Source organism: Salvia splendens, unplaced genomic scaffold (assembly GCF_004379255.2).
Source record: "Salvia splendens isolate huo1 unplaced genomic scaffold, SspV2 ctg592, whole genome shotgun sequence".
NCBI lineage: Eukaryota > Viridiplantae > Streptophyta > Magnoliopsida > Lamiales > Lamiaceae > Salvia > Salvia splendens.
Window position 1 is genome coordinate 1 of NW_024599253.1, and position 23,933 is coordinate 23,933.

Below are 23,933 nucleotides of genomic sequence, written 5' to 3' on the forward strand. Positions count from 1 at the left end.
TAATGAAACGCTTCGGAAACAACGGTGCCTCTGGATGAATATGAAGCGTTCGCGGCTGTCCGCCATACCGGAACCCTTGCGGACTATGTAGCGGTTTTTGAATCGCGCCTCGCCTTGGTACCAGATTTGGCCTACCACCAATATCTGGTTTCTTCTTGGCTGGCCTTCGTCCTGAAGTTCGGTTGCAAATGAGGGCAGCCAAAATCACGAACTATTCAGATGCGGTCCAGTTTGCTCTAGACAGTGATCAGACCCCCGGTCTCAACCGCCGGCCTCCAGTCCCTCACTAAGCTCCAACCAGGCTGGCAGTTCGGTCTCTGCCCCTGGCCGGCCGGTCTCCAAAGGGTACTCCCAATCTTTTTCTTCTCAATCGGTCGGGGTACCTAACCGGAACCCATCGCGCCGGTTTGGAACATGACGACGGAGGAATACCAGAAGCATCTCGCAGCAGGCACGTGCTTTCGTTGTGGCCTGAAGTTCGGCCCTACGCATCGTTGCCCCCTAAGACACTCAACGTGTTGGTGTTTGACGAGGAGGAGGCCGACCCATCCGAAGGTTTGGAAGAGGAAGATGTTCCAGGAGAGTTGCAGCTATCAGAAATGTCCTCACACGGTTTGGATTCATCTCAAACCATGAAGCTTTGTGGATGTATTGGGCATCATAAGGTGCTGATTATGGTGGATAGTGGTGCTAGCCACTGCTTCATTTCGGACCACCTCGCAACCTCGCTGGCTTTGCGGGTGACTCCGACAATTCCTTACTCTGTCACACTAGGAGATGGGTCTAAGGTTCGGGCGACCGGAATATGCTGCGATGTCGCTCTAACCTTGGAATCTGAGGTGTTTACAGTTTCTTGCTACGTGTTTCCCCTGCGAAACATCGATGTCATCCTCGGTGTATCATGGTTGGCTTCTCTGGGGGATGTCACAGCAAACTGGAGTGATCTATCTATGAAGTTCTCGGTGCAAGGTCGATTGGTGTTGCTTCGGGGCGACCCCTCCCTGACTCGGCGGGCGTGCTCGGCCCGCGACATCCAGGCCCTCGACGTGGGCGATTCGTGCTGGGTTCTGCGCTCGATGATCAGTACCGTTTCATCCGACCAGTTTGGGCTCAGTGGAGCCTTATCAGCGAAAGAACAAGAGCAGCTGAGTAGGTTGACGGAACGGTTTCCGGCAGTCGTCAACACTCCGTGTCACTCCCTCCGGCTCGGAAATCTGATCATCGCATCACCCTACAACCGGGTCGTCGCCCGTGTCAGTCAGACCCTACAGATACAACCACCTGCAAAAAGATGAAATGGAGAAATTGGTGGCTGAAATGCTAGCATCCGGCGTTATCCAGCCTAGCACAAGCCCGTACTCAAGCCCGGTTCTCCTCGTGCGGAAGAAAGATGGATCGTGGAGGTTCTGTGTGGATTATCGCGAATTAAATAAGCGGACCGTGCCAGATAAGTACCCGATTCCGATTATCCAGGAATTACTCGATGAGTTACACGGCGCGCGGTGGTTTAGTAAGATCGATCTTCGGGCCGGTTATCATCAGATCCGCGTCGCAGCCTCGGATGTCCCAAACTGCATTTCGCACGCACTCGGGACACTATGAGTTTTTGGTAATGCCATTCGGCCTCACCAATGCTCCCGCCACGTTCCAAGGCCTCATGAATGACATCTTCCGCTTTTTTGCGGCGACACGTCCTGGTCTTCTTCGACGATATATTAATATACAGTAGCTCATGGGAAGCACATCTTCGACATCTGGAACAGGTTTTCCAGCTTCTCCAAACCCATTCGTTGGTGGTTAACCCGAAGAAGTGCGTGTTAGGCCGAACGGAGGTGGAGTACCTCGGCCATATTGTATCCTTCGCAGGGTTAGAATGGATCCCTCCAAAGTCTCCGCTGTTATGCGCTGGCCGACCCCCTCCACCCTCAAGGGGATTCGCGGATTCCTGGGCCTCACCGGGTATTACCGCCGATTTATAAAAGATTATGGGAAAATTGCAGCCCCTCTCACTGCCTTGTTGAAGAAGGCAGAACCGACCCCACTTCGACGCACTTGGAGTTGGCCAGCCGAGGCGGACAAAGCCTTTCACGACTTGAAACACGCTCTCACGACAGCCCCCCTTCTCCGCACCCCAGATTTCTCTAAGGAATTTGTCGTCGAGTGCGATGCTTCCGGTCGTGGCCTCGGCGCGGTCCTAATGCAAGACCGCCAACCCGTCGCATACTTCAGCAAGATGTTGTCATCTCGTTGGCTCGCTAAATCAGCCTACGAAAAGGAACTTATGGCATTGGTACTCGCCATCCAGCATTGGCGCCCCTATCTCTTGGGCCGACGTTTTGTCGTCTACACAGATCAACGAAGCCTGCGGCAATTATTGGCGCACCCCTTGTCTACTCCGGCACAACAAAACTGGGCAGCCAAATTATTGGGGTATGACTTCTCAATTGTGTATAAGGAAGGACGGCTCAACCGGGCTGCTGATGCTCTCTCACGCCGGGACTCCGAGCAGCTGGAGTTGGCGGTTCTCTCTCGACCGGTTTGGGCAGACTGGTCTGCTGCGCAGTCTTCATTGGCAGCAGACGAACCGCTCCAGAGGATCAAATCGGAGCTGGAGGCCGGGCGACCGGCTGCACCACATTATGAGCTGGTTCACGGCATCCTTTTCTACAAGGGCCGTTTCGTTGTTCCTTCCAACTCTTCTTGGATCCCTAAACTGCTGGCAGAATTTCACATCACCCCAAGTGGGGGTCACGCAGGAGCCTACCGGACATATAGGCGCATTGCTTCAAACGTCTACTGGCCCGGCATGGTCAAGCATGTGACAAATTTCGTTGCGGCTTGCGCAACCTGTCAACGAAGCAAAACCGAGACCAAGGCCCCAGCGGGTCTCTTGACGCCATTACCATTCCAGAGCGCATATGGGAGGATGTGAGTATGGATTTCTTATCAGGCCTGCCGAAGGCTGGGGGCGTGGACTGTGTGTTCGTGGTGGTCGACCGTTTATCTAAGTATGGCCACTTCATGGCCCTTCGCCACCCATTCTCCGCCAAGCAGGTAGCCGAGGTGTTTACTAAGGAGGTGGTCCGTCTACATGGGATTCCCGGTCCATCGTCTCTGACCGTGATCCCATTTTTCTCAGCTCGTTTTGGCGCGAACTGTTTCGGGCAACAGGCACTCAACTCAAAATGAGCTCGGCTTACCACCCGGAGACGGATGGCCAAACGGAGGTGCTGAATCGCTCCCTTCAAACTTACTTGCGGTGCTTCTCTTCTGACCAGCCCAAACAATGGAATAAGTGGTTGGCATGGGCTGAATATTGTTACAACACCAGCACCCATTCCGCCTCCGGCATGTCCCCTTTCGAGGTAGTGTATGGTCGCCCTCCTCCCACAATCCATGACTTCCTACCTGGAGAAGTCCGCTCCCAGCGGTCCTGGACAGCCTTCGCTCCAGGGACGAAATGTTGGTCCTACTAAAGGCTCATTTGGAACGGGCCCAGCAGCGGATGGTCGCCTCCGCCAACAAGCACCGAAGGGAGGTAGAGTTCGCCGTGGGCGACATGGTGTTTCTTAAGTTCCGCCCTCACAGGCAGACCACTCTTTTTTCGGCGCAGAATAGGAAGCTGGCCCCTCGATTTTCGGCCTTTTCGGGTGGGAGCGCGGATTGGCAGTACGGCCTATCGCTTGGAGCTACCAGCAGACTCTCGAATCCACCCGGTTTTCCACGTCTCCTTACTTAAACGAGCGATAGGTTCAGAGGTGCCCGTCCACAATTTACCTGCTTCACTGTGGGCCACAGATCCCCCGGTGCTTCCCGAGCAGGTACTGGATCGGCGTTCGTGACTCGGGATGGGGAGTCGCATGACCAGGTCCTGATTCAGTGGCTCGGTCAGGAGGTTGACGATGCCACTTGGGTCGATGTGGCGGATATGCAAGGTCAATTTCCTCATTTCCGCCTTGAGGACAAGGCTTCTTCGACGGCGGGGGCAATTGATACGCGCTGGAGAGTCTACAAGCGGGGAAGCAGGGAGGTAGTTTGGCCCAACCAAACGGCTGAGTAAAAGAAGGAGTCAAAGCTGGAAAATCTCGGCAGTAGTTAGATGATATTTCCTGATTTATTTCCTGATTTATTGTTGCATCTTTTTAGCATTATCAGTTATTTGTAAGCCTTTAAATATTGAGGAACCGAGAGAGGAAAAAGGCATCTTGGGAAATCAGTATTTTGGGCGTTTAGACGCAGGCCTCCTTGGTGAGGATTGTTCTCTCAATTCATTTCAATTCCAGTTAGTTTATCAATAAAGCCGGGTTCTTATTTCCTTTACACGCTGATTCTATCTGTGTCAACAATTAGTGTGTCCCGTAAAGTGACAGACTTGAGTACTCCCTGTGCTCGCATACTCCGGTGGCCTTAACTCTAACAGACATCTTGAGAGGGATGGAGGAAATCCTAAAGATTTTTGAAAAACTCATCCAATAAAAAGAAATTTAGGTCTAATTAAAAAGAATGAAGAGCCAAACATATACGAGTGACTGGAAAAATAAGAGAGATCACTCACCCTCGGCTTTAGATGCTCTCCGATCATGTACCTGCAAATAAAAGGAAAAAACAAGTGACAGTTAGATCCAACAACAACAATTCAAAGAAACGCCATCAAACTCCAGAGCACTCAATAGACTCTCACATCTTGCATTTCTTCATCCTCCAATACTGTCTCCACAATATCTTCATATGATCTCTCATGATTCCCCCGGTAGACTGAAGAAAAGCGAGTTTCTTCATCTATCTCAATGTTTCCATCAATTTGAATACCTCTTTCCTACACAATAACATAACTGAGATACACAAAAAAGCACATACTGAAGGAAAGATTAAAAAAACATGAAGCCAAGTCTCAGTCCGACCTCTGCGAGATGAAGATCAAGGGTTTGTTCACCCTCAATCTCTCTAGCTATCTTTAGAGCTTCTCTTTCCAATTCTCTCGTTTGGCCTCTATCGAGCTTCGTTGTGTAAAGCTCCTCATCAAAGGTGCTCTAACTCCAAATAAAGTTTTATTTACCTCAAACTGATCCAGCCTCTGTTGTCAAATAAAGGTACCATACTAATCAAAATAGCATCACATGTACTGAAATAATTGGAGATATACGGGAACTTTTTCATGAATAAATAGTAACTTCAACAATTCAAATCCTACTATATAATTTCCAAAAGGTAATATGTTGCTATCTACGAAACCATGGTTGAAAGATTTTTGAACATCTAACCACAAATTGAAGTAGACAAGAGGTTTCTGAGTTAACTAAAGTCATACGTGCAAAATACCTGTTCCAAGCACCATCAAATATATTCTCCAGTTCAGGACACCCAGGATCATCTTCATCAGGGACCCATCGCTCCAATTCTCTCCCCGCCTCTACATTCCGAGATTGTGATATGCAGGAATCTGTCATAAGCTCTTGCTGCTTTCCACGTTGGAGCTCATTCAGGAAACCATCCCTAATTACAGGCACGTCCTGTTCCGGTTACAATTTACAAATAAGATTAATTTGGGATTTTAAATCCAATTACAAAATATCCATGTTAGCAGAATGCTCTGCATCATAATCAAGATAAAACAATTTACATAAGTTACAGGTAACTTTATCATGCAAATGCCAATGTAGCAGTCCAAATTTGCATCAGAATTTTTTTTACAAGTACGAATACTGTTGTACCTTTGCCATGATTTGCACAAGATCCGTAGCAGGTATTATCAAAGTCTTAGAAGGAGGCTCGGAAGAATCTGAAATATTTTCTGACCTTGAGAACCATTCTTAACTGAACATGCCATTTTCAGAATAACTCCTATACCAACGAAATAAGTACTATGTCAGGGAGACTTTGTAACTGCAGGGTTCAAAATAGTTCTTAAAACACAGCAAGATGCTTTTATCATTAGCCTTATTGAGCTATATTTTCTTAACGTACCATAATCCTCCCCGCTGATTGCATGGAAGATTCCAGAAAATAGTGATCCATCTTGCACCTGTACTTCCACTTTATGCCCGATGAGGCATGTAGTTAAATATATAAGTCTATCACAAGAGTTTGATTCATGTGAGTCTGCTACACCTAAAGTTACTCACCGTTAGATTTGGCAGATTATACACAAACTATGAGATCACAATCATGAATTCTTAACTAAACTGCTCCTGCTATCAGCTGAAACTTACTGTTAAATCTTGTTGCGGTATCTCCTTCGATTTTATGGTGACGATATCCGTTAGAAGAGGATCTTGGTGGGAGAGCTTGCTGCATATTCATCTTCAACCGACGCAAGCAAATAAATTAGACCCAGGAAAACGTACTGCAAAGGAAACAAACAGTTCAGTCAAAATCTTTCACCAAACCCAAGATAAAGTTCAAGACTTTGAACTAGATAACTTCTCTTGGTAATATGGAAGGAAACAACAAAACACCATCATTTAGGTGTGACCATGGATCAAATGCCTAGAATAGCTGAAGATTCAAGCGGTTGATATCCATAACCATTAACCATGTTCATTGAATAAGCCAAAATTACATGATTTCCAGTTTGAGACAAGTTCGAATTATTCACCAGAAATTTTCTTTTACCAGCATAGAAGTTTGCATATCTTCTAATTGTGTAGAAGGCATCTGGATACATGAAATTTATAATTAAGAAAAAAAGGATAAATTAAACCAACAGAAGATGTCTCCATTGGAAGTTACTAAGACACTAGCAGAAGCAGGATCCAAACAACAAAGTTGTCAAAAACTAGATTACAAACTCACAAAAAAGGATAATGTAGTGAAAATGGTCGTTATTTAATGTTCACAAATCACACATAATAAGTTAAAACCAATACTTCAAAAAAATGAAAGAACCTTGAATTCTAAAGATTCCCCAAAGCTAGAAATCCAAGCCTGGCATGCATCAGCAGATGTATTTACTATAATAGGCAAAATATTGCATTACAAAATTAAAAAACACCAACTTCAACCAAACATAACGGTTCCTGATAACGATCATCATTAACAAATAACCACCAAAATCAACAAACGTAAATAACTGTTTACAACGCACCTGTATAGCAATCACCAAGCAACAAAATGGAGTAACTAAAAATTATATTTGCAGCTATTTTCCTTTGTTTGTGTTCAGCTATATCATTTTCCAAATAAATCCAAACGAATATTACTAGTACAATGGATAAAATCAACTAAATTGGGAACTATATCACCCTAGAGAAAAAATTCCTCCTTGAACCTTGAGTGTTTTAATTCCATGGAACAAATCACGTTAAGCTATGCATCCTGCGATGAAGGATGCCGGAATTACTCACGGGAAATAGAATGGAAGATGTAGATTGTAGAGAGAGAAAGGGAGGCAATCTCGGAGAAGGTTTGATCGAACAATGAAACGACGTAGTTTTGAAGGCTACAGCCGCGAAAAATCCGGACCCGGCTCAGGAAATGGGGCTAATTGTGATTGTGAAATGCATTCGGCGAAATTCTATCTGCTGATATACGGTACCCGAAGACCCGACCCGACCCGACCCGACCCGAACCGAATCAGATATGCCGTTGAATTTCGCGGAGGTTGGTTATTTGACTGGAAAGATTTTATTTTTGAAACGCGGTAGTATTTTGTTTAGAGTGAATATACTATTTTGCTTCATCTTTTTGGCATTTTAATGAATAAAAAAGTACTCCTATCAAAGAATAATGGTAAAAAATATCTAACATTTTTGTTTATCATTTAGTACTATAATTTATTTATATAAAAAGATGGAAAGAAAGAAGAATATTTCTGCAAAGTAGTTGGAATGTGGATATAGTTTGATCTTTCAAAATACTTCTGAAAACAGTTCTATTGCGGCATGAAAATCTAAACCAAAGAATAGATACACATTTTTTCTTTTTTCTCTACCCTGTTTCTTGATCCCTCACGACAACAGTAGGATCATATAATACAAATGTCAGCTTCAAAGATCAAATGAGACACATAATCCCCAAAGACGTACACACCGGTGTAAGATATAACACCTTAACCGGCACATTCCCGCTTCAGAAGCTCGATCATGCTGAAGCAAATGCCTCTCTTCGTGCGTTGCCTCAGCCATAGTGCACCAATGCCACTGTTCGAGTCGAGAGTATGATGTAGCAGAATGGAATCCTCAATCGCGATGCACTGTCCTAATTAACAGAATGAAGCCTTGAAAGCCTATCATACAGGTTGACTTATAGAGGTAGTTGGATCCTTTCGGACCAGTTGAAGATGTCTGAGTACACCCGATCGCCTCCCAGCTCCTCCCCCGTAGCACCGGCAGCAACCCTCATAATGTCCTCGATCAAGGCAAAGTTCCCCATGATGTCAACATGGGCACCACTCTGTGTGCCGCGGCCTTCAAGAAGATTAGATGGGGGAGCATGATCACACTCCCTTATATAAGTTTTCATTCCTGAAGGATTGAATCTAGTTTTTCCACGCCACCCTTTTGCACTCATGTAGCCTGCACTTAATACAGGGACAGTTTCGTCCCCATCAACGGTGATAACACCATCTTTTATGCATCTATCTATATTTTCTTCAACCGCAGATGTATCAATTTGAAAAGGAATGTAGCAGTCTGTAGCCGCAACCTGTCTGTATACATAAGCTCTTTCAGTAGGAATGCCAATTCCATACATTGAAAAGATTTCCATCTCAGGGGCATTTGGTAACCTGCAAAAAGGGTGTTGTTAATGTATATTACAAAATGCTGCAAACCTAATAAAATCACGGATAAAAATTAGTTAACAGAGATCAAAAGTTAAGTACACTCTAACCTTGTTTCTAATGGATTTGACCAATATTTGTAGTCCGAATACTTGGGGTCGTCCAAGCTATCAGCAATACCATAAGAAAAATGAGCACCGCCACGCTCCATCATTTTGGGGGCAACGTAGTTTAGCAGATCCAGTATATCTCCAGCAGTATAAACTTTATATTCAGTAACAGATGTGATGCCACTAATACCCATGTCATGATACTCTGTCCACACATCTTGGCAAGTATTGTTTGCAAAATTATTGCCCTTTACAGCATCCTGCAAAAAACAACTTGATCGTATCAATATAGTAGTAACAGTCCATGACACAATTAAAAAGACACGTTTAACTATATCATGTTTATACACCATCCAGGCACATCATGCTTTTTTCTTAGAGCTGTTTTCAACTCAAACATATTCCAAAGAAAGGTAAAATAAGTTGAAAGAGATTGAGATCAGAGCAATATTATCTTCTGACATGGATTTCTCATGACTAGGCTGCTGTTTTGTCTTTATACAGAGAACAATCACTTTCATTTTTGTTTGTTTTTTGAACTCTTAAAATCAAAGTAATCTAGCTTGGGATGTAAATCACATTCACTGTGGTGAAATTAAAATTTGGTTTAGCTAATCTTCTAATATTAATTTTAATCTGATGCTGCTATTTACAGTTCTTTTTTATCATTTTCATGAAATCATTAATTTGCCAGATGTCTTTATTCTTCCCCAGTCGCAAGAAACAGACCCGAGAAATGGCAAATATGAAACTGGTGGAACTAAATTAGGGACTTCACCAAAGTAGGGACTAATTAACATGCGATAGATATCACAGATGAAAATAAGAAACGTTACCCTAAAATCAACTCTCTGAATATCCGAAGAATCTGCCTCGGCTACATCTTTCCCAAAGGATATTATTCTTCCATAATGGGCATGTTTTACTTTTGGTTCAATATTTCCATCTTCAGTAAAAGTGGAGTTCTCAGGTTGGCTGGTATTTTGTTTTCTTTTGCTAGCGACATAACCCTGCTCAGGTGACCAGTCAAGTCCACCCCAAATGGTTTCTCCACCTTTTGGTATCATTGACATTGTTGAATCCCATGACCTTGTCATCCTCATTACGTGCTGCAAGGTTTGGATTCGGAACAGATCCTTATCCAGGACACCAGGAGCAATGCCCCTGAATACAATTGACCAAAAATCGGCTACCGGTAAGCACAGGAACTAACCATACAAAAGGTGGCTGGCTATCAATCTTAACATTGAGATTTGTACTAAAGTAAACAAGAAGTTCGTACCTGGCCACAGCAATATCTCTTGCTTCTGCAGAGAAAAGCCCAGAAACAGCTTTCGGAACACCTAAAAGTGGCCCCCCAATGTTCATCACAGCCTTTATATGTTTAGCACACCAGTCTGGTCCACCTCCTCCACCCATTGGAGCAGGTGCTTCCACCCATTTCATAAAATGGAGAAAGTATAGAGCACCCATGGAATGTGGAATGATTACCGCCCTGTGTCCACTTGTAGCAACCATCAGTTCTATATTACTTTTTATTCTGCTCAGTGCTCCATCACGCACCTGAAAAGTAAGTATTTGATAACAAAAGAGCGTCAATAATCCAGTTATCTCATGCTTAAACAAGAACAGAGGATTGATATATGTTAACACGTACTTCTGTGTTCTGGAATGAAAGCCTCCAGTCATATGCAGCCATGTACATGGCTTTCTCTTCATACCCAATCTGAGCAAGATTAGCTATTAGAACTGCCCAAACAAAATATCCTGGAGCAAAGTAATCTGCCGCGACAAGGCCAGTGACAGGCCTGACTCTCACACCAGGAGGATCCAAGCCAGTTTCATTATCCAATGACATATGCTCCACCCAACATAGTGGCCTACCAGTAAAAATAAAAATACAGGTTGAAAACTTATATAAGAAGCAAGTCAATGATAGATAAGAAACTTTTGAGGAATAACTGATTAATAAGTTAATCTCATGTATTGTGTCTCAGAAGCATGACAACATCTTACAGGAAACTCAAGAGTCTTAAACACACACGCCAGCACACACAGACACCACTAATTACTTTACATAGTAAAATGTTCATTTACTAGTCCTGCAAATACCAACTTAACTCCTAACTAGATACAGATCTAACCTTTTAGATACATTGCCGTATTTAGATACACAATTACACATTGACGGTACAAAAGCTGAAACATTATTCCAATATTTATTTTCCTACTCTATCTACCTTTCAAAAAACCAAACAACCAAATTTACCTCAAAAGCAAGGAATAGCGTAACATGGAAGAAACTCCAAAAAGCATATTATCCCAACAACAAAAAGAGATAGTCAAGTCATATCTTCACCTCTTGTAAACATCACCAAAAGTGCCTCCCCACAGCCTCTTCCTGAACAAATCTTCAGCACAGCTATGCCCCTCCCACAGCTCCAGCCCTCCCGTGACGATTCCCGGCACGAACACCACCGGATGCTTCGCCTGCAGCCACTCCTTCTTCAGGTTAACCCCCGGAGGGTCGGGCATTGGCCCCGTTATCGCCTCCGTCACGTACTGCGGGAACGAGGAAGGCATCATGTTGAACAGGAACAGCAGCGCCCACCACACCACACAAACGCACCCAATAAACCAGCAGCAATTGTCCAGCAGGCACGACCATTTCCGCTGCCTCCTCGGTTTCCGGAGCTCCGGATTCTTCTCATCCGGATCAGGATCCCGGACCGACTCCTCCGCCGCGGCGCGCCTCCGTCGCAGCGATGGCATCACGGAATGACTGTTTGGCGGGAAAATGAACCGATCCGGATTGATTTTTTTTTAATTCTGTGAATTGATTCGGTTTTTTGATGATCGAGGCTGCTGCTTGTGTGTGAGAGCGTGTGTCTGCTCTGAGAATGAAGCTGGCGGCGGCGGAGGATTTGGTGGCGCGAGGCTGAGTTCTAACTTCTAACGATTGAATGAATGATCCAATCTCGTGTCAATATCACACGGCCGATTCGGGTCGGGTCTAACTATACTTTTATTTCTATTTTTATTTTTATTTTTATTTTAATTTTAATTTTTATTAAAGAGGTTAATTTTACTATTTTTAATAATAAATTATCATAATTCATTCTATGTTTTATTAAGTTTCCAATTACTTTTCTCTACATTAAAATATAGAATATGCAAATGTCATTTTCTCTCTACTTTAACATGCAGTATTAAATTATGGGGAGTAGAATATTTCCGAATTTTGCTATGAAATTATTTTTAATAGTTCAACCTCAGAGTCTACTTTTTAATTTAATTCGTGGACTATAATATTTTCTGTCCATTGCATGGAAGGCACATAATTTGAAATAGAAACCCGAGTGTTTTTCTTTCTAATACTCCTATGAAACATTTGGAAATTATTTTCATTTTATTACTAGAAAAGATCAATACTTATATGTTCAACAGTCTTAAAATCTCCACGGTCACATTGAGCTTTAAAATTATAGAGATTCATGGAATTATTTATGTATTCATTATTATTCGTATTGTGATTATTGAATCTGATAAATGGATTTAATTTTTAATCTAGATTGGTCACGTTTTTTTTTTGTTAATTTTATAAAGAGGTTAATTTTTAAGTACTGTATAACAAAGAACAAAAGTCTTTATTTCTGGGCCATATTTTAATAGGCCAATTTATAAGTTAACAATTTGGGCCAAATTATAAAATAGATTTAGGTGGGCCTGAATTCTGATTTGTGTTCACTGACCATTCCCTCCAACAGATGTGATAAAACAATGGAATAATATTAACAAAAATATATGGATATACATTTTTTAAACAGAGATAACATATTAAATTAATACTCCTAATATTCATTAATTGATCGGTTGTATGCAAATAGATGACAAACTTAAAAATTAGAATTTAGTTCTGAAGTAGCTCTACCCTTGCTCATAATTGGCAAAAGAACATCACTATTTTTTATGAAGAAAATATCACTTTCTCATTAACCATGTTACACTAAAAAAAGATTTTAAATTTTTATTTGGGACATTACCGATTACAAAAAATTACTACTCCACTGCGTATCTATAAGACTATAGCAATTGTTATATCTAACGAAGTATCTTTAATCACATAAACTAATTATAATATTGTACAAAACAACTGCTTAATTACCCAAATAATCTGCAATCAGCATCGACCCCAGAAACTGCTCAATCAAGGTTCGTTTTGTTTAAAGACTGTTTTTTTGTTTTTCATTTCTTGATGCTGTATAGATTTTTATCCTTTTCAAATTAGGGTTGGTTGAATCTTTTTGTATGGAAAGCTGGAAGCTGAGAATTTCAATCAGGGTGGGGCTGTAGAGAGGTTAACACGTTAGTGTTTGTTTCTAGCTAAGTGCATTGGTTTGTGCATGAAGATATTTGTGGTTTCTCTACAATGCATGTGGAATAAGAGAGGTACTCATGGAAATTGAAATGTTGGTCTCAGACTGAGTGGAGCTCATACGAATCATTTTTCAAACAGATATTAGTTGTATTTTTCAAACAAGTTGGTAGTCTACTGGTTCCACAATTGCAATGGTTCAGCAGCAGCAACAACAGCAGCAGTTCTCCCAGATGTATCCCCAACTTCACGACTCCCATTTTGCTAACATGATGCCGTATCGTCAATTCTTGCCTCCTGTCCATGTTCCGCCAATGCCTGGTTACTCCAATAGTCCCACATATCCTCATCCTTCAAATGGCAGCAGCAACAACAGCTGATGCCTGGGAATAGCTCCCATGGGACTCCAAGTGGTGTCAAGTATGGTATCCAACTGGTACTCCAACTGTTTTTGGAAACTTCACCAGTCCTGCTGGTTATGCCATCAATGCTCCTGGGGGGTTGTTGCCAGCACCGCAGGCCATGATGATTCATCTCGTATAAAGTATAAAGATAATCTTTATGTTCCAAACCCCCAGGTAACTAAAGCAACTCTAGTCTATATCATGCATGTTATAGCCATACTGAACTTTATGCATGAACATGAATAATATCTATAGGCTATATAACCCTAGTCTAGCACTATGGAGCATTTGCAGTAGTGAACAAATTGTGAGTCTTTAGTAGCTACTCTTGTCTCTTTCGTCTTTAAAGCGTGCGTTATAAGGCTAAAGCAGGACACATGGGATGAATAAGTTGGGAAATGCAAAGCTAGAGAGACATGGCTTTTGTCGTAGCTTTAGAAAAAGAAAACCTGCAAAGCACCCGAGCCTCGGATCACTCCCACCTCACCTGCTATATTTGTTTTAAGAATAATGCTATGTGGCCGCATTATGGCCGGCCATAAATTAATTAAATAACAAAAAAAATTGATTTTTTTTCAAATTTTTGGTTTAATACTACTTGATTTTACTTTTATATCATCTTCATTATATGTTGCTCAACATGTTAGTGTTGCTCTTTCGTAGTTTTTGCTCAACTTATTACTATTGTCATTTCTTGATTGTTGCTCAACGTATACAATAATTCGTGATATTAATGTGTTTTACGTAATGGAATTCAAAGATAAGTATCAACTCACAAGTCCATTCACACACATATAAGTTTATTTCGGTAATTCTAATTTTTTTATACATGTAAATGGACTAAATTAACTCTTTATGGCCGGCCACATTATGGTCATTTAGCATCACTCTTGTTTTAAAGTTTTGGTCTCTTGCATCATCATCTTTCATTGGCCAGTCTCTTTGTTTTGTTGCTTCTACTAAAAAAGCTTGTGTTGTTGAACAATGGAATGATTTGGCCGTTTGTCAGAGAAAGAAAAAGGTAAAGAGGGTGGCTTTTGATTTGTTGTATGGATTTGGATCACTTGGAAGTTCATCAGTTCTTGTGTGTGTGTGTGAATATATTCTGTTATTGGGATTGGTGAAAAACATCTTTGCTTGATGATTTGGTGATCGTGCATGATTCCCATGTTCTTCCTACCCCCCACCTTCTTTATAGCTCTGAAACTAAAGCATTTCACTGCGTGCGTGCGTGTGAGAGGTCTGTCTCGATACTAAAGTAGTGCAGTGTGTGAGTGTGAATGTGTGAGAGAGACGAAATATATATTTAATTTCTTTTTAATGTAATCTATTAAACCACTCTTTGAAGATTTGTTCCCTATTAAACCACTCTTTGAAGATTTGTTCCAAGTGGAACCTTGAACTTCTCACAAAATTCTCGAACTTTTAGTAGTAAAAGTGTATATAAACAAGGAAAGCTTAATACAGTATTTTGATTCGTAGTAAATGTCAACATTATTAATTTTTCAATAATGTCACAAGGCTCATATTTTGGTTGTTGATAATACAATGTAGTAGTATATTTTATACATTGGGTATGTATATAGTAGGTTGTATATATATACTCTTGGGTGTGTATAGGTCCAAAGTAGCTATAGTATAATTGGAATTGATGAAAATGGAATCTCTTGTGGCCAAGCATCCATATGACAAGAAAGGAATCTATAATAGCTAGTATTCTCAAAATTTGATTTTTCCATGTGAACAAATATTGTTTGATGCAGATCTATGATATTACCCACTCATCATGGTTTTATTTTGTCTATATTATTCTTGGCATGATGCAATACCACTCTATGAGTAATGTTCCCCTGCCCAAACATTTATTATTATTTAGTTTATTAAATGGTAATTGTCTCATAGTATTATATTTTTGATGCAAAAGAAAAGTTATGAGGAAAAAAAATTAGCAAACAACCTACTAGCAGTAAAGAAACAATAAAATAAAAGAACACGCATCCTGACGTTATCTGTTAACTTCATTAACTAATGAAAAACGAATAGAAAAACACTAAGTACCCGTGGATGGCTTCTTCTATGTGCACTTGGTCAAATTTTACTTGATTCGTTATACAAATTACACCGCAATGTATCTAAACCATAAAATGGAGTATGATCTTGTCTTTTATATATCAATTGATTTTACACCCTTAACTTCTGGTTGCATTCTTTATTTCAATCAAATCAAATCTTGATTAAAATTCTTTCCGTAGAATTTCTTCCAACTTTGCATCACATCCGAACCCCCAATGTTGAAAAAGTGATTTTTGAGAGCCCCACGTATGCAATTACCCCACTATTAACTTTGAATAAAACCCATATAAAATGGGATACTCTACAATTGTAAATGATTCAGAAAAATCGAATTTAATAGAAATTTATAGTTTTCATGAATCATGGACAACCAATGGTTTGACCGACTCGTACGACACCTATACATGCACGTGCGCACACGCACACACACATTTTAATTTTAACAATAAATGTAAGGAAACTCTAAAAGAATTGATAGGAAATTCTTAATATTCTCAAAATTTAAAGAACCGGTTGATATTGCAAGTTTAGGGGAAATTAAAGATTGGTTTTGTGCAACAATAGATATATAAACGGGCCATCGATATGATGCAATTTTTTATAACATGTTATGTTATAATTTTATCTATGTATGTTAGTATAATGATTGTGCTATTTATATGATGAACACTTTCACGAACACAAATTGATATAGATATCACACGATCCATTATTTTATGTATATGTTGAAATAATTCCAACAATTATAGCACGACTTGTATGTTTCTTACATGAACTAAGTTATAATTAAGTGGTAGCATGATACCAAATATAAGGCCCAACTTCGTTGCTTTCCCCATTTAAATGGTCACTAACTTAACTCGAATAGTTTGCAATATATGCTCCATTAAAAAAAGTTTACCATTTATCATTGTATTTATTTTAATTATTTTAATTTAAATGTAATGATTTAGTTATGTAATTTGAATTCATGTTGCCACGTGATATGTTAGACAATCACAATTACATAAATATTTTCTCTTCTTTTTCTTTTTGATATTGTGATTGGCTAGACATATACTGTGTATATGCCAATGTGATCGTGCCAATAAACTTTTACTACATAAATTTGACTCACTTAATTAGCATTTTCTTCGACTACTTATATCATAACTAACCTCTAATGTGTATACGACACAAGCAAAAACTAAGATAGTTTAAATAACAGTAGTATATTTCAAAAAAAAAAAAAGCGGATCAAAACTAGAAGCATCATTTTCTCAAATCTATTTAAATACATATTACTCAACATTAACTTGTCCTGACATTTCACGAAATTGGACTGACTCGATGACGATATTATTCTAGACTAATTTTATTTCAAGAAAAACTAAGATTAATAAGCCAAAACTAATACGTATTACATTATTAAATTATAAGATAGATATTAAGCCATATGATCTATCTAAGCAAACACAAAATTTATAATACTAAATGTTAGTAATACTATCAAATTGAAACCAACATTAACTAGAAAAAATTGAAATAAGAGATACACTTGCCAGCCCATTCCCCCCTATATAAGGCATCCACAACGCTGTTCCTATACCGTTCCTATACCGTTCCTTAAACCACTATTTGAGGGCCCCACTGTACTTTTTTACTCCATTCCTTAACTAAGGAACGGAACCTGCAACCCTCCGTTCCTTAACCGTTCCTTAACCGTTCCTTAAATTACTATTCATTCTATTTCAATTTTTTTTTTATTTCCAACTAAATTAAATTAAATAAACACACTTTATTAAAAACAAACATACTTTATTAAAAAACAAACATACTTTATTAAAAAACACACAATATTAAAAAAATTACAACTTAAACTTAAAAAATTAAAAAAAACACCAATTCAAATCCTAAAAAAATAAAAAACACACAATAAAAAACACAATTAAACGTGGGAAAATAAAAAAACTACTCCGCCGGCGAATCATCCTCCGGAGGCGGTCGAGGTTTAGGGGGAGGGGGAAGACCAAGTAGTCCTGCCATATGCACAATTCCGTTCCACCAGGCCGTGTATTGGGCGTACGAGAAGCGGGAAGTGTCCGCCATTGTGGCGGTTATGTACGCCACCATAAGTGTGTTCGAGCCTCCTTGTGAGCCCGATCCCGAGGCCGACTGGCTTGATTCTCCTCGGCCCTTCCTCGCTCTAGCCGCTTTCGCCGCCTTCGTCCCTTGCGGACGACGGCGCCCACGGCTAGATCCCTCGTACTCGGCGGCCGTAACCCCAACCTCCTGCGGGTCACGATCACTGGGCGCATCGGTGTCACCAGACGAGTACTGGCCGCTCGTCGTGTGCTTCGTCCGCTTTGAGGTTGATCCCGAGCTGGAGCGGACACCACGGCCGGCCACCTTTCCTCGTCCTTGACGAGCTGCCAAATATCAACATATTTGAACTGTACACCGGTGTCCTGGTGGAAGGCGCGCAAAGCCGCCCTCAGTATGTCGGCGCCCGAAGCTCCGCTTTGGTAGTGCGCCGCTTCGGTGGAGTAGATCCCGCAGAATTTTTTGACCTGTAAATCGACTCGGCCAAAGTGAGCACGAAGCATTGTATATTTGCGCTTCCGGGCCCCTTTCGGCTTAGTCTCGTGGTAGACATCACGGACCTTTTCCCAGAAGCACTTGGCGGCTTGTTGGTTGCCGACGATGGGATCATATGAGACGGTGAGCCAGGCGGTGTACACCGCCTTTGTTTCTTCGTTGGTGTAGGGATGCCGGCCCAGATCCTCCGGCTCCTCCTCCTCATCCTCCTCGGGTGCCTCAGACGCAGCCCTGTAGCTTCCACCGCCTCGGCCTCCTCCCTGAGTGGGTTCAACGGGGATATCCTCCCGAATCTGGGACAAACCCTGGGAAAGCTGCGAGCCGGAGCCTCGAGCGTAGGCATCCACATCGAAAGTGGGTGGTTGGTACCCACCCGGCGTCGCCGACCCCTGCGTGCCCGGCGTCGATGACCCAGAACCACCAAGTGTGTTGTACATGGTCTCCCAATCGCCGAACGCGTTGAGATCCCACCCTCCGGCGCCGCCACCACCGTAATTGCCGTCGCCGGACATTTTTGAAGAGATAGAATATGAAAATTGGAGAGAAATTGATGTTGATGTAGGAAGAATAGATGTGTAGTTGTGTATAAAATGAATGAATTAGGTGTATTTATAGAATAAGAAATAAAAATAAAATTAAAAAATTAAGAAAAAGTTAAAAAAACGGTAATGTTACCGTTTAAAAAAAAAAATTTTAAAAAAATCGATGTTTATAAAAAAAATAATTATTGCGTCATTGCTGACGTGTCCCACTCGCGGGCCGGCGAGTGGGAAGCACGCACGCACGGGGATCGGCCACGTCGCCCAGGCGCGTGGCGGCTTGTTCCGTGCCGCGTTACGTGCCGTCGGCACCCGGCACGGAATGGGAACGGGACGGGAGCGGAATGCAGCGCCGCAACGCGTTCCGCGGCGAAACCGTTCCGGCGGAACGGCACGCGGAACGCCGGCGGCACGCGTTGCGGGTGCTCTAAAGCTCTCCCCATAAGATGGAGAAAAAACTGCACAAAACAGAACTCTCTCAAATTCTCTCTCTCTCTTTCTCATAGCGTGCAGGCAAGCTTTGAGTAGACGATGCGCCACTCCATCTCCTTCCCCCACATCAAATGATCATGAGTGCCATTGTTTCAACTGTTTTCGCTCACCAAAATATTCACCCCAACTGTGTGTTGTGTGTGTAACCATTTCTGTTCCTCCACATGATTGTGTTTCCCTTCTATCGCAGCTATCTCTCTCCCTGCAGCTTTTGGCTCACTCTAAGCAGACAATAAAGTTCTCCTTCCCTAATTTCTCCTTTTTTCTGATTTCTTCGCTTGATTTTGCGCATAATTAACCGATCATGGTGGAGAGGTGCGGTTACGGAAGGGAGAGCGAAATCTCGCATTTCACCTCCTCGAATTCGTCGTTTTCGTCGAGTTTGCTTGACGCGATCTACCGCTCGATCGATCAAGGAGACGAGGAGATGGTGATCTACGGCGGAGGAATGAGGAAGAAGAGCTTCGGCAGCGTGGAAGGCGCTAACGTGCGCCGCGGCGTGTTTGAGCGTGATGAGGAGATGGAGAGTTTCCAGCGCGCTTGCATGATTGAGAAATGGGTGGAGAAGAAGGTGAGCGAGAAATCCGCCGGTCGGAGGAAATCCGTCGCCGATTTTCAGGTGAAGAAGCTGCGGAAGGATCGGGAGAGTTCCAGCTGGAGCTCCTCCGATTCGAGCTCGGGCGGCACCGGTGGATTCTTCTCTTCGTCGGAGGCGGAGTCGTTTCAGGTGCAGCGGCCGAAGCCGATCAGAACGGGGCTCGAGAAAGAGAAAATCGACATGAATCACCGCGAATCGGAGCAGAAACCTAAAATTGAAGGCGGATTCTCGAAGACGAAGCTGCGCGCGCTGAAAATCTACGGCGATTTGAAGAAGGTGAAGCAGCCGATATCACCCGGCGGAAAACTCGCCGGATTCCTAAACTCGCTCTTCCCCGGAGGAAAAGGCAAAATCGGCGACGAATCGCCGATTTTGAAATCCACAACCGCCTCGACGTGCTCTTCCGCGTCGTCGCTCTCCCGATCCTGCCTCAGCAAAACGCCTTCGTCCAGAGGCAACCACTCCTCCGCCGGCGCGAAGAGATCCGTGAGATTCTCTCCGGTGAGCGTGATCGTCGACTCAGAATCAACAACAAAAAGCAGACATCATCAAATCGCGACGCGGCGAGGAATCAGAGCAGTAAAAACAGCATCAGAAGCGTGATCAACGAAGAGCTAATGGCGCACGTGATGGATCAGAACCGCCGAGCCGAGGAGGTGGCGAGGGATTTGCTGAGGAATTACCAGAGGCAAAATCAACAACCACAAGCTAAACACGAGGTTTTCGATCGAGATTTCGACGACGACGATGATGCAGCAAGTTGCGCGAGTTCAGATTTGTTCGAGCTCGATAATCTCTCGGCGATTGGGATGGAGATGTACAGAGAGGAACTGCCGGTTTACGAGACGACACGGCTCGATTCCGCAGGCAACGGATTAATCTATTAAAATATTTAATAATGGTTTAAGTATTAATTAAGAATATTATGTAATTTTAGTTTTTTTTTAATTATTGGTTTGGGGGTTTACACGTAGTATCTGACTGTAATCAATTTAATTTTGTGCATTGTTTTCCTGGTAGTGTGTGTATTTGGTGGTGGTGAGTAAAATCAAATAAATTTGAAAATGTTGTTAGTAAATTAGTACTACTATAATAATTTTGGATTAAATGGAAGTGTGAAGCATGCAGTGGAAAAGTAAAGGTGAAGAATCTGAGGTGGACAAGATTATGAAGAGAGAGCATCTCCAGTGGGCGGACATCCCACTCGGACATCCACTAGGACATCCCCAAAACACCTCCTGCCACGTCACTAGGACATCCCACCCCACTGCCACATCACTAGGACATCCCATGCATATCCGCCCTTCCCATCGCCCTTCCCACTAGGACATCCCGCAATAAAAAAAATCATAAATTCACAAATAAAACAATTTACGTTTACGGAAATAAAATTTGACCGAGAATACGAACGGGAAAAATTAACAACTTTATCGGAAAAAACATACATGATTCGAAAAAAAAAATTACACACTAATAAAAAAAAAATTCATACATTATCACGTCAACCCCTCCGAGTCCAAACCTCTTCGATAATATCCTGCTGAAGTCGAATATGGGCATCTGTTTGCCGCATGTCGGCAAATGCACGCAGCCGCTCGACCTCTCCATGAGGTACCCCCATATTCACATTCGCGGTGGCCACGCCGTGACTTGGACCTGCACCCGTATCATCTTCATTGGTTCACTGAGTCAGTTCCGCAGCTTCATTTTCGACAATCATGTTGTGCATTATGATACATGCGTACATGACATCGCCGATGTTGGGAATATACCACTGCCGTGCAGGACCCTTCACTACCGCCCACCGACTCTGGAGCACACCAAATGCCCGCTCCACATCCTTGTGCGCTGCTTCCTGACGGCTCGCAAAGTATGTCTTCTTTTGTCCGGTCGCATGCTTGATTGACTTCACAAAGACAGGCCAGTTTGGGTATATCCCATCTGCCAAATAGTACCCCATATTATGCTGGTTGCCGTTGGCGACGAAACTGATGGCGGGACCAACGCCATTGCACTGATCGTTGAACAGGGGCGACGACTGGAGAACGTTGATGTCGTTGTTGGACCCGGCGACTCCAAAATAAGCATGTCATATCCACAACCGGTAGTCAGCTACAGCTTCAAGGATCATCGTGGGATGCTTGGCTTTGAAGCCGGTAGTGTACATCCCCTTCCAGGCGGCGGGGCAGTTCTTCCACTTCCAGTGCATACAATCTATGCTGCCCAACATCCCAGGGAACCCGTGCACCGACCCATGCATATCTATCAGCATCTGGCAGTCTTCGGGGCTCGGACTCCGAAGATACCGCTCCCCGAATATCGCTCTCACGCCCGCGCAAAAATTTTGCAGACACTCGACTGCTGTCGACTCGCCAATGTGGAGGTACTCGTCGAACATGTCGGTCGCGCCTCCATACGCCAGTTGTCTGATTGCGACAGTGCACTTCTGCAAGGGCGTGAGTCCGGGTTTGCCAGCTGCATCCTCTCTGATCCTAAAAAACAGGTATCTACTCTCTAAAGCACCCACGATGTGCAGAAACAGCGGACGATGCATCCTAAAGCGTCGCCGGAATAAGGCTTCCCCAAAACGCGGTTGCGGAGCGAAGTAGTCCGCATACAACTGAATATGTGCAGCAATGTGGTCACGGGGTACTTGAGTTCGACGATGGATCGGCCGAGGTACCGCCGCCTGCTGCCGCCGCTGCAACCTCTGTTGTAGCAGCCTCTGTATAGCACCTGAAACAGCGACCTCCAACTCATTCTCGCTATCACTTTCACTAGACATTCTAGATATACTTGAGATTATAGATGTAGAGAGAGAAACTTGTTATTAACGCAAGTGGTGCGAATGAAATAAAATTCAACGAGCCGTATATATAGAGTTTCAAAAAAAAATAAAAAATAAAAACGGGACGTCCGACCGGACGTCCGAGTTGAAGCCACAGTGGCGGACGTCCGCCCGCCCGTCGCCGGGATGTCCGAGGACACCCGACGTCCTCACGGGACGTCCGTATCCGACCTCCGACCTCCCAACGGCGGACGTCCCGTCGCCCTTCCCGGTGTCCGACCGGACGTCCTACCGGAGGGGCGCCATAGGAGATGCTCTTAGAGCAAATGCTCTGTTTTAGTGAGTTGACTGTGATATACACATTGAGAAACTTTTACTTTTATTTTCTTGAATTGGGGGTCTAAATTAATTTAGTTTTTTAATAATTTATTTTTTGAATAATATGTTTTGCTTTGAATTCGAAATATTTGGGCAGCAACAATTGTTACCAAAATGTGTATATTTTTATTTAATTATGTTCATTGACTGTAATTTATAGGTAATACTAGTATATTGCAATGGTTTGAGTACTTTCTTTGCTTGTTTTTGTGTGTTTTGCCTTTATAATTTCTTCTTTTCTTTTATGTTTGTCTATTTTTTGGGTATTTTGTTATGTATTGTGTGATTGTTGTTTGAAGCTTTTCTTTTGATTTGGAGATGCTTATAAAGTTTGGCTTGAACTTTTTATAACACTAGCTAAGACAACTTATAAGAGATGTTAGTTTTGAAAGTAAAGATGTAGCAAGTGATGAAGATAAAGAAGATTGAAAATGAAAAATGGATGATGTATGTTTGTCGCCAAAAGATTGGGACATGAGATCTATGGTTAGATCTTTGTTGGTTAGGCAAATTAGTCAGAAATAGAAATGATAATGTTCTAAGATAAATGGAAACCAATTGTACAAATGCAATTGTTAATTTAATTTTTTTACAGTTAGTAAGCACTAGCTAAATCATCTATCATTGATTGGGTATTCACTTTTTTGCTTCATATTTCCACTACTTCACCACCTACCTCATTATATTTAATTGAGTATCAAAATAATAATGTACTTAGTCATTTGGTATACAATGTTGGGGTGAAATAGTGACAATTCATTTTTGGTGGATAAGGTTTACAGATAACTCTAATATGAGATTTTTCTTTTGTTTTGGGTTTGAATATAATGCTTACTTGTGTTTATATGTTTAATTTATTATTCTTTATATTATTTTTAAT

At 42.3% G+C, this 23,933-nt stretch overlaps 1 protein-coding gene, 1 long non-coding RNA gene and 1 pseudogene across 3 annotated transcripts; 1 reads left to right on the plus strand and 2 right to left on the minus strand.

Annotated features, from left to right (window-relative positions):
* Nucleotides 1-5,771: 5,771 nt before the first annotated feature.
* Nucleotides 5,772-7,478, minus strand: LOC121790704. 2 transcript variants are annotated; one of them, XR_006048400.1, is made up of 4 exons: nucleotides 6,596-7,478; nucleotides 6,210-6,343; nucleotides 5,965-6,108; nucleotides 5,772-5,841 (listed from the first exon to the last, which is right to left on the minus strand). It is a non-coding gene; the product is annotated as an uncharacterized LOC121790704 (long non-coding RNA). The 2 variants fall into 2 exon arrangements; XR_006048401.1 differs by having other exon boundaries at nucleotides 5,789-5,841; nucleotides 6,886-7,478.
* Nucleotides 7,479-7,818: 340 nt separating this feature from the next.
* On the minus strand, nucleotides 7,819-11,899 carry LOC121790702 (phospholipid:diacylglycerol acyltransferase 1-like). Its single transcript, XM_042188846.1, has 6 exons — nucleotides 11,189-11,899; nucleotides 10,487-10,709; nucleotides 10,112-10,392; nucleotides 9,666-9,993; nucleotides 8,830-9,089; nucleotides 7,819-8,725 (listed from the first exon to the last, which is right to left on the minus strand). Exons 1-6 carry the CDS (start codon nucleotides 11,599-11,601, stop codon nucleotides 8,242-8,244), a joined length of 1,989 nt encoding a protein of 662 aa, XP_042044780.1. The 5' UTR covers nucleotides 11,602-11,899; the 3' UTR covers nucleotides 7,819-8,241.
* Nucleotides 11,900-19,240: 7,341 nt separating this feature from the next.
* On the plus strand, nucleotides 19,241-20,965 carry LOC121790703 (annotated as a pseudogene).
* The last annotated feature ends 2,968 nt before the right edge of the window (nucleotides 20,966-23,933 follow it).